The following is an 11451-nucleotide window of genomic DNA, read 5'->3' as shown; positions in this document are numbered from 1 at the left end:
TTAGTATGATATTTTGAAATTAAAAAAGAAGAAGAAGAAGAAGAAGAAGAAGAAATACTCACCCATGTAACAAAATGACATTCAATGGACCTAAATTTAATGAAAAATTTTAACAGTGCTAATAATTCTTAAAAATTACGTAAGTACTTTAATTAGATTAAAGTATAATATTATGAAAATTGAGATACCAAATTATATCAAAATATTAAATGTTGAAATATAAGGATGAAGTGTAAATGATTGCTGTGTAAAAGGATTAGAGCCAGAAAAACGAACAACTGGACCTTAGGACCTTCCGTAGTATGGATACCATCCAAAAAAAATGTATAAATAAAGGACTCAGCCAGAGCTTTGACAGCGGTCCAGTCGGGGTCTCATTTGGACAGGCCCATCCTTATATTTACGCTCAAAATGGGTGAACCCAAATAAACTCTCAGTCTCACAGTCCAGTCCAATAAGCAAACCAGAATTCTTCTTCGTCTTCAGGCTCTCATTTTAGCTTCGTCTCAGAAACCCTAAATCCCTTAATTTCATTCCGGAAAAAGGCGGCTCAAGAATTCATCTTTATAACTTCTAGAGAAAGGTAACTTATTCGCATTTTCTATTGCACTTTTTGGTTACTACTAAATAGCTGAAACTGAGATTAAAAAAAGAAAAACTGGGAAATTTTTGCCATTTTTTTTCCAAAATTGATTTCTTAGAAACCCAAAAGAAAATTCTTCTTCTTATTCCAAACCTAATTCTTTTCTTTTACTGGGATTGAGTTGATATTCTGTTGAATAGATGCTTGGTCGATTTAGTTCTGTAAAGTTTTTAGCGTTTATTTAATTTGATAGTTGCGAATTGTTTTAAGAAGCTTAAATCTTGTTTCCATGGTATTCAAAGTTTGGACTTGAATGATGATTTGATACATGAGCAATGCTGGTCCTATTAGAATTTGTAAGTTAGAAGCATTTTCCGTTAGTATGAATTTTCTGGTGTGGACTTTTTGAGTCCACTTGCATTCTTTCTCCTTGATATTTGCTCATCGCTTCAAGTTAAGATTTTGGATGAAGATATGATACTTCTTCAATATTGAAGTTATTGTTTACCTTGAGCACTTCGTAGGCCCAGTGTCATGCTATGAATGAGCTGTGATAGGGATTGGATACATTATAAATGGAGATTTACATGTTTTATTGTCTCTTTGGAAAGCAAAGTAGGATGCCGATATTTCTTGAATATTTATGACTGGTTCATGCCTGTCGTTTTTTTTAAAACTTCTTCAGCTTCAGCGAATGTGATAAGAAACTCTTTCCAGGCACTCTTTAGTTCGCACTCTTTAGTTCTTATCTACTAAAGGAATAACCAATCTTGAGAACCTTCCTATATTTTTTTTTTCTTAATTTCGTCATCTAGTAGCTTTGATTTCATGAATGAGCATCTTTGATTTCATGAATTAGCATACAAACTTTTTTGAGAAACTTCGCTCCTCAAAATGTTGAAGTGACAACTACAATGTCCTCTGTGGATCCTATCTGCCCGTATTTCTAAACCAGGTTGATGTATCAAACACATTTCCACATCAAACTAATGTACAGTGTTTACGAGTTTACCGCCTCTCTTTTTGGAGGGTCCAAGAATCATACCCATGTCTGTTTGAGGTGTCTGCTATGTCTCAAACTTGGGTATGGGCAAGAGTGAATAGTTGGAGTAAAACTGGATCCTATGAAGTGTTTAACCATTGTGGTTGTTATTAGATTCTCTAAGAACTCACTATTAGAGGATACAATTTACTTTTACCATAATTGTAGGGTGAATTAAAAAGGAGTTTATGTATTTCCCCTTCTATTATCAAAAAGAAAAAAAGAGGAGAAGGAACAAATGCTCATTGACTTGTGATTACTGTATATGACTTATGATTGATTGACTCCTTTGTCGGTGTTGTTTAGTTTTTATTATTGATTTTGCTTCACCCATATAATGGAATAAATCAAAAGATGCGTTTCTTCATTTTTTTTTTAAGATATTTCTGCAATTATTGATATAAATTTTACAGGGATTAAAATCGTGGCATTAAATCAGATGAGATCATTAAAAAGTGTCATCATTGCCAAGAATGCAGTTGGCGTGGGACAACGAACATTTGCTGCTGGGGCTGGCAAAGCCAAGAAGGGCTCCAAAGGTGCAGCCATTGATGCACCAAAAGGATCAACACTCAGCAAAGAAGTCAAATCCACAACAGTGGTTGGTGCAAATATACTCGAGGATGGAGCAGATCCAAAGATATTCCCGGATTCTGAGTACCCCGATTTGCTGTGGCGTCTGCTGGATAAACGTCCAGCATTGAGTGAGCTAAGGAGGAAAGACATTGAAACACTCCCATACGAAGATCTTAAACGCTTTGTCAAGTTGGACAACCGAGCCCGGATAAAAGAAAACAATTCTGTCAAGGCCAAAAACTGATAGTAGTATAGAAATACTTTCTATTTAGCATTAGTTCTTTGGCAAGAATGATTCATCTGTTCTTCTGGGATTCCCTTTGTTGATTGATTTACATTGGGTAATGATGCAACGGGAATGAAGTAAAGAAGCTCGGAGGATTTTGAGGATTTATTTATCTCCAAATAAAGCTTTGTAACTTTGTTTGGCTTTCCCTTTTAGTGTTCTCTTTTCCCCTTAAAACCTTTAAGATTTATGTTTAGCATAAATAATTTACCATTTCCAAATGCAATAGAAATGTTCATTGCATCATTAGATTGGACCCCCAAGTCATAGACATTGCCATCGTAAGTTATTAAGTGGAAGCCACCTCTTGTTGCCCCACTTCCCCAACTTAGAAAAAAAAAAGAAGTGGTGCGGGGGTTCAGAGTCTATCCTTCTTTAGGAGATTCACTGTGATAGGTATATGCTTTTTTCCCTTTTTCTTCCCATATGTCAAGGACTTTGGTGGTCCATCTGTTCCCTTGAATAGACCATTGGTTCCCCTTTGGTGCAATATTGCTCTAATGAATCACAGTACCTTTTTCTCCTCTCCATGAACTGTAAAATGATTGTAGGCAGATAACTTGGTTAAGTCATTGTTGATAGCTGCATTTTTTCTTGTTTCCATTTTGTGTCTCCCTTAGGTTCTTCAACCCACCCTTTTTTTACCCTCTTTTTATCCATCAATGAGTTACTGCTCTATCAATTCAACAAAATCGAGGTGTTTTACCGAGCAGGTTGGTCCAAGTATCTTGGTGAATCTTGTGTAGGCACCCTTTAGATTACCGATATATATATATATATATATATGTATGTACCTACATATAAAAGATGGAGACTGGAGAGGAAGTGGTTGGTTTTCACTATTCTGATAATGTGAAGATGAGCTTCATAACTCCCATTAAAGGTGCGAAAGAGACCTATAAGAACACAACTTAAGAAAGATAAAAAGGTGGGAAACAAGGGTACTGGAATTGGACATGACATGCATTATTGTTGATAAAGCATCAAACCCACCTTTTATTTTCAGCCTTTTTCAATTGTGCTAGTAGTAGTCATATAAAAGTTAAAGCTGCTTCTCACATGCTCTTCTTTTGCTTTTAGAGCTGTGCGATCTAAGTTAGTGTGTAGTTGGATTTCGGAGGTTATCACTCACCAAACATTCTTGATACCACAGCTCACCATATCTTCATTCTTCTCCTTGCAATCGTACTCTATACCTAGCTATCATGCTTCAATTCTTCATTTTTTAAAAACAAAAACTCGTGCCCACAGCATTTTTAGACGTGTAATTAAAATATACTTATCTTGAGCATATACCCGTATATGATATTTACACGTAAAATAAGTCCAAACTAAATAAAGTGTACTTCTGGACTTTTCTTCTCTACATGCTCCTGAAACCTAGCACATGCCATGTATGACATGAGCATAAGAAGCAATGAACAATATAAACAGCTCAGTTTCAAGCTACAATCATGAGTTTGATCTTCCATCATGTTCCATGATGTTTTTGAGTAGGCAAGTGGTCAAAGTTTTTCTTTTAATTATAACCTTCTCTCAATATATGAAAAAAATCCATATTCGATAAGTGTCGATCTTCAATAATCATATCTGAATTTGAGTAACCTATCAATGAAATGGGAGATGGAGATGTGAACCAAGTGTTATCCAAGTTTTTGTAGCTCGATCCTTGTTATAGGATTGAGAAGGCCGGTGGCACACTTTAAAAGACTTTGACATGCCTATATTTAACACCAAGGCCGGTGGACCGACGACAACAATTGCCGGTGGACTTTTACCAAATAAAAAGATTTTAGGGTCAGAAAGGTGAGATTGTTGAAGCCTTCCACTCTTCCTAATCTAGAAATTTAGAATTAAGTTCCCCAAGTTATTTAAACTTAACTAGAATTAACAATTTTTGGTTTTGATTAACTAAATTAACTATCAAAGGACCAATTAATCAATAACTAAAGGGACCATTAAACAGTTGAAAATAACATAACACTTCATAAAGCATAATTAACTTGTTCCACAATCAACTCAAACATCTGTCTGTATCCACAGTAAAAAGTAAAATCACCACTTTTCATGCAAAAAAAAGGCAGTAAAACCTCACATGGTTTGATCATCATTAACACCACAGTTAAAAAGGAATCTTACCTAATTCTAATATTATTTTATTTTAATTTTTTACTAATATATTTGGTCTCCACTTTGAATAACCCAAGAATCTGTGGAAAACCAATATGCTCTTTTTTTTCCATGTACTGTTATTTTCTTGGAACAGTTTTGATTCTGGCCTTTTAACTATTTTATTCCAAACAAACCCTTTTTCTTCAAGTGCATGCCTTCTTTCCTGTCTTCAACTTTTGTGAGAGTTATGATTACTAATTTCCCTTTCTTATATCATTAAATCTCACCTCTTTGGCTATCAAAGAACTTGGAAGAAAATTATTTATTTCCTTCACATGTTTTGATGTTCTTCATTCTCTCTTCAGGGTTGGTTGTTCTTCTGGTTATCTTTTTGTGCTTTTAGTTTTTGATGCAGGTAGTTCAACTGCTTCAATTAATAAAGTCTTAAACCCTTCTCTGTGTGCCTTTCTAGGTAGGCTTTTAATGATTCTCTTTATTTAAGCTTTACTTTCATAGTTGTTATTAGTTGAGCCTTTCTTTTTTTGAATTCAGTAGGGCCTTCCTCTCGTCTGTGCTTACCTATAGAATTTGTTCATCTTTGTAGGTAAAACTTCATTACTCTCTCTTCAAAATGCCTCCTACATATTTGCCTCTTCGTTGGGAAAGCACTGGGGATCAATGGTGGTATGCATCTCCCATAGATTGGGCGGCAGCTAATGGCCACTATGATTTGGTCCGAGAGCTTCTTAGGATAGATGGCAATCACCTCATCAAGCTGACCTCTTTGAGGAGGATCCGCCGCCTTGAAACGGTATGGGATGATGAGGAACAATTTGATGACGTTGCTAAATGTCGTTCCCAAGTTGCTAGGAAACTTTTTCTTGAATGTGAATCAAAGAAATCAAAGAATTCCCTTATCAGAGCTGGCTATGGTGGATGGCTTATATACACGGCTGCCTCAGCAGGAGACTTGGGTTTTGTTCAACAACTGCTTCAAAGAAACCCACTACTGGTTTTTGGAGAAGGGGAGTATGGTGTTACTGATGTACTTTATGCAGCTGCAAGGGGTAAAAATTCTGAGGTTTTCAGGCTTATATATGATTTTGCAGTCTCACCAAGGTTTTTGGCAGCCAAAAGGGACGGATTTGAGGAGCACATTGGGGAAATTCCTTCTGTTTATAAATGGGAAATTACAAACAGAGCTGTTCATGCTGCTGCTAGAGGAGGAAATTTGAAGGTTTTGAAGGATCTTCTTAGTGATTGCACTGATATTTTGGGTTATAGAGATAAGCGTGGCTCAACTATATTGCATGCTGCTGCTGGCAAAGGCCAAGTTGAGGTTAGGCTCAAACTATTCTACCATATGTTAATCTTAAGTTTTTACCTTACTAATTTGTTTACCTTACTAATGAAAACATTGTTTCATTTCTATAGGTTGTCAAATATCTGGTTGCATCTTTTGATATCACGGACTCCATAGATGAACAAGGCAACACAGCTCTGCATATTGCTGCTTACAGGGGTCAATCAGCTGTTGTTGAGGCTTTGATTCTTGCATCCCCTTCATTGATCTCTGTAACAAACAAGGCTGGGGAAACGTTTTTGCATTTGGCGGTGTCTGGTTTCCAAACACCGGCTTTTCGAAGAGTGGACCGACAAGTTAATCTTATGAAACGACTGGTACATGCAAAAAATTTCAGCATGGAAGACATTGTTAATGCTAAAAACAATGATGGGAGGACTGCTCTCCACATGGCCATCATTGGGAATGTTCATACTGATCTAGTTGAACTCCTGATGTCTGCAAAATCAATCAATGTGAACATTCGTGATGCGGATGGAATGACTCCACTCGATCTTCTGAAACAAAGGCCGCATTCAGCTTCATCGGATATACTTATTCGACACTTGATTTCAGCAGGTGGGATGTTTGGTTGTCAGGATTACACTGCAAGAAGAGCAATAGCTTCACACATAAAGATGCAAGGCCACGGGAGCAGCCCTGGAACTTCTTTCAGGATATCCGACACCCAAATATTCTTGTACACCGGCGTTGAGACGACATCGGATGCTAGCGATCTCGGCAGTGGAGGAAAGAGTCGTTCATCGTCAACTGATTTCGATTCAGCTGATGAAAATAGGAAGTCATCATTAGATAAAAAGCCTGCAGGTTCTTCTATGAACAATGCAGCACAGAGATTGAAAAGTGTTCTCCATTGGCCTCGAATGAAGGATCAAAAGCCGAAAAGAATGAATGAAAGTTACTCGGAAGAAACTCCAATCCCTCTCAGGCAGAGGTTTTCAAAGCCTTCGTCACTCCCAAACAACAAGAGAACACTTTCAGTGAGGAGTGGTCAATCCAGTCCAATTGCAAAGAAGAAACTTGCTTCAGGGATAATCCATGGCGTTATGCAAGCCATGCCACAGATAACCATTCCTCGAAGGTCTCGTTCGAGTTCGTTCTCCAAGTCATCTGTATCTTCTCCGAGCTCAATGGATAAACAAAAAGGGATATTCATTGAAGGTGATATAACTGGACCATCTTGTTCCAATCCAAGCCTTGATGATGAAAAACCAGATACAATGAAGCAAAGGCCCATGAAAAAGGGATTAAGGAGTCAGTATTTCTGCTTTGGAGGTTCAGGGCTGGCTGTTAAAAACCCAGTGAGCAGGCAAAGGCAAAGCCAGACAAGTGCTGCCAATCCTGCCATGGTCTCAATGGCTTGATTGGTTTGGGTCCTGAAATGTTGTGATGACCAACCACCTGAATCTATGTAAAAGGCAACTTACTGACAAAGATGAAAGATTTAGCAGGATGTGTAACCTGCTGCCTAGGTTCTGTACTTGTTAGATTAAAACACAAAAATGTATGCTTGAATTCTGAAACATACTTTTCATGTCTCAGTGTAAGGGAAGTGAAGTAGCCCAAAAACTAATTTAATGTTCTAATAAGCAATTTGCTTCTTTGTGTATGTACAATGCCCAATATCATGCTCAGAATCTGTTTGTTGTATGCATATGTAGATACTTGAATTCATACTTTGAAACTGAAAAAACGTTGGGATTAAAGCAGATAATAAGCTCACAAATTGGATGCAGTATCTATCGCTACGATGGACTCTGAACTTGTAGACAAAGAAAAACAATCTTAAATTGCAGGTGTAAGCATATAATCTTAGCAAACAAGGGTTTAAAATTGTCATCATTCGACTACCAAATAGCAATCTTTATGGATATACAAATCACTCTTGCCTCAATAAAGTTGTTTGGATTTTTCGGGTCATATTTAATAATGTGTTAAATTATTATATTTTGGTAGTTGTATTATTTGAAGTAACTTTATATTTCGCGAACTAAACATCTTTTAAAATTAATTCTCAACTTTCGTAGAAGCTCATACAAATTAGCAATTTGAAGCTCAATTTGACATTCGTTGGTCATCTAAGATTAAAAAGTTCAAAAGATCATTTATATTTTATACTACATATTTAAATAAGATCTCATAATGAATATACCAATTTGTGCAATAAATGTTTATGGAGTTGTTTTGATTTTTAAGTTTAAAATAATGTAACAACATCTCATAAAATTAATTTTCCACAAGTCTAAAATATGAAAGTCCAACAATTTATACTAAACATTAAAAGAAATAATCTCCTAATGGGTGGTCCATATGACATTTTTCCACTTATTTTCCTCAATAAGTGACATGCTATTTATTTATTAATTGGGAAAAGTATTCAAACTTCTTCCAAGTTTAATACAAAATTTATTTATTTTATATGGTTTCACAAATATCCATTTATTCTTAAGATTTGATGAAAAATTAATTAATTCCGTCAAATTTATTTATTAAATGAATTTTAAATAAAAGAATAATTTTACTTTTATTAATTAATTATTATTTTATTTATTTTTATTTTATTTAATCTTTACATTTAATAATTTTCAATTTTTCGATTGAGTCTTAGCTCGATTGACATTGACATTGTTGCCATTGCAGGAGGACAATTGTTCGAGTGCGTTGAAGCATATTATCCTCCTATTTAAGGGTTGGCGGATGGACTATGAGTAGTTCTAGACATTCTATCAAAAAGAGCAAATATCATAAGAACTTAAAATGAGATTAATGTTAAAAAAATTAAATTAAAAATAAAAAATATAATTAGTAATAAAAACATTTTGATTATTATTAAATTAAATTATAAATTGCATTATATTGTAATATAATCATTTGTTAAAAAAATGTATTACCCAAAATTGTAATTACAGAGAATACATATGAATAACGATAATTGGAATTAATTATTATAAAATATAATCAAATTGATAAATAGAATATATCTATATTTATACGAGAATATGGTTAAAAAAAAAAAAAAGAGTTACTGAAGCTAAGCTTGAGCAAACATTTGGCATAGCAAAGGGTTTAAGAAACATTGAATTCTAATGTGCAAAAGGGGAGGAAAGGAATTGTTGAAACATTTTCAAATATTTATAGTGTTTTAATAATTATAAATGAAAGATGTTAATAATCAAAAGTTATATTTTTGGTTTATAACTTTTGGTTATTGATCAAGAGTTATATCACTTGAAAGCAATATTACTTGAATAGTTATGTCTTTTTAAAGATATGATTATTAGAAACGACATCTATTGAAGCTTATGTCTTTATGAAGAAATATTAGAATTTCTATAAATAGGAATTTGATTTCATTTGGAAAGCATATCAAAAGTTCTTTCTATCATTCCTCCATCTTCTACAATTACTAGATTGTTCTATAAATAATTATTGTAGAAATTCTTTATAGAAATTGATTTTTTTGTTATACTCTATTCAATACTTAGTGAACTATTCTCGTTAGTGTAAAATGCAAATAGTAACCTGGCTTCATTATGTTCTCAAGGTTCATTTGCTTGAAACTCATTTACATATTGAGTATAGGTGGGGGAACATTAAAAATAATAACTTGATACACGCCTTGGAGCCTTACCCTATTGTTTCGTTTTTCTGTTCGAGTTGTTGTTCGTGTTTTGTTCGTATGTTCGAGAGTTTTCTTACCAAAGTTCCGAATTAACAATATAAAGACATAAATTGTACCGTTTAATTTAAACAAAAATAGGAATACTCACAACTGTTTTGATTTTTCTTTTTTTGCAAGGAAGCGAGGGTGAGTTAGAATCAGAATTGCATGCTTATTGATGGATCGCAATCAGGAATTAGTGTTCTCTTTCAGTAGGAGCGGCATTGTTTGTGGTTCGTGAAGCACTACTTCATGCAGAAAGGAGAGGCCTTACTGTGGGAATTTTCAAGGAGAACATTAAAATCTTGGGACAAGTACTAGAAGGCAAGACAAGTACATTATCAATTGGAAAATCAAGACATTGGTAGAGGATATCAGGAGACTTGGCAATGTAAGCATAATCGACGATAGAATGGGACCAATGAAATATGCATACATAGAAGTGTCAAGATGGGCGTCAACGGCCTCTAATGTTAAATATATGTTTTTATTTTCTTCTTAAAGACAGCTTGATTGGGTAGCAACAAAAAAGAATGCACACATGGTTACAAAGGAGGAGAAGATGTTAAAATTTTTAGGGCCTAGATATTTTGAAAAAAAATTATTTTCTGCAAATATATGTTAAATATTTAAATTTAATATTAATTTTGAGTTGAGTTTTTTTTTTAGTTTTATATTTTAATCAATTTCTTTTCATTACAACTTTTTAAATAATACTAGTTAATTAATTTTATATAAAAATAATTTAAAGAATTTATCTAAATGTTAATATATAACTAAGTTAAATGCTGGAGAGCGGCAATAAAGAAGCAACGGAACTCGTCATGGCGAATGGTGTTGTGGATACTGGCTGTAGCTTGGTTCGTCGCATTCGGGCTATGTTAAAGCTTTAATGGGAGATGTATATTAGACACATTACTAGGGAGAGCACCAAAGCAGCTGACTTTGTTGCTAAGGCATTCCGCAAGAGGGGTGTCGCCCTTCGGTGCTAGTTGATCCGGAGCCAAGGGGCTGGCCGCTGCTTGCTCGTGATGTAGTAGCAGAGGGTATCAAGCGTGAGAACGTACCTTGAGTTCAGGGGCGAAGCCAGAACAAATATTTAGGGGGGCCGAATGAAATTTTAATTTTTTATAATCTATATATTTATAATTTTTAAAGGATTAAATAGAATTTTTATAATTTTAAGGGGGCCAAAGTAGAATTTTACTTTTACTAATTTAAAATTTTAAGAAAAATTTAAGGGCCTAAACATAGATTTTCCAATTTAGGGGGGACCAGGGCCACTGCCAGCCCCCCTGTATTCGCCACTGCTTGAGTTGATGTGTTCTGTTAAATTATTATATATATATATATATATATACACACGCATACATATAAATTAAAAAAATTAACACAAAAAATTAATTTCAATTGAAGTCAAATTTTATTATTATATTTTAACAGTTCAATTTGTTACGAATATCTTATTATTAGGTGAATGTCTATTAAGATTACGATACATTTGATGTATTTTAAAATTTTAATATTGATTAGAAGTAGAGATTTATTTAAGAAATTTTTGTTCTAGAACAATCTCTTGAAATCAATAAAGAATTATATAGAAAACACTTCTATTCCAACAAAATAACAAAAATGAGAATATTACTTTAAAAATTATAATAATAAAAAGAAAGTATTCTTCAAGAATATTATGAATTTATAAATACCAATATTCATATAAAATTCTTTGAATGGTTTGAAAAATATTATTTAGAATCTATTAATGTAATAAACATAATACTAAATGACAAACCAATAAAGGAGAAGTTGAATCTCAACATCCCCCTTT

The 11451-nt window shown here is 34.0% G+C and overlaps 2 protein-coding genes across 3 annotated transcripts; both read left to right on the top strand.

Annotated features, from left to right (window-relative positions):
- Window positions 1-362: 362 nt before the first annotated feature.
- Window positions 363-2664, top strand: LOC108458435 (uncharacterized). 2 transcript variants are annotated; one of them, XM_053026852.1, is made up of 2 exons: window positions 363-583; window positions 2065-2664. In XM_053026852.1, exon 2 carries the CDS (start codon window positions 2065-2067, stop codon window positions 2443-2445), a length of 381 nt encoding a protein of 126 aa, XP_052882812.1. In that variant the 5' UTR covers window positions 363-583; the 3' UTR covers window positions 2446-2664. The 2 variants fall into 2 exon arrangements, with proteins under 2 accessions (XP_052882812.1, XP_017613318.1); XM_017757829.2 differs by having other exon boundaries at window positions 365-583; window positions 2039-2664.
- A 2031-nt stretch (window positions 2665-4695) lies between these two features.
- On the top strand, window positions 4696-7571 carry LOC108460928 (uncharacterized). Its single transcript, XM_017760635.2, has 3 exons — window positions 4696-5071; window positions 5204-5938; window positions 6034-7571. The coding sequence occupies exons 2-3, from the start codon at window positions 5231-5233 to the stop codon at window positions 7324-7326; spliced, it is 2001 nt and encodes a 666-aa protein (XP_017616124.1). The 5' UTR covers window positions 4696-5071; window positions 5204-5230; the 3' UTR covers window positions 7327-7571.
- The last annotated feature ends 3880 nt before the right edge of the window (window positions 7572-11451 follow it).

The sequence above is a fragment of the Gossypium arboreum genome, chromosome 4 (assembly GCF_025698485.1).
Source record: "Gossypium arboreum isolate Shixiya-1 chromosome 4, ASM2569848v2, whole genome shotgun sequence".
NCBI lineage: Eukaryota > Viridiplantae > Streptophyta > Magnoliopsida > Malvales > Malvaceae > Gossypium > Gossypium arboreum.
Note: the sequence above shows the minus strand (reverse complement) of the source record. Positions and strands in the feature narration are given on the sequence as shown.

Coding starts and splice junctions, on each gene's coding strand:
- LOC108458435 (XM_053026852.1), top strand. CDS start 2,065: ATGAGATCATTAAAAAGTGTCATCATTGCCAAGAATGCAGTTGGCGTG.
- LOC108460928 (XM_017760635.2), top strand. CDS start 5,231: ATGCCTCCTACATATTTGCCTCTTCGTTGGGAAAGCACTGGGGATCAA. Junction 5,939..6,033: donor CTGGCAAAGGCCAAGTTGAG/GTTAGGCTCAAA, acceptor TCATTTCTATAG/GTTGTCAAATATCTGGTTGC.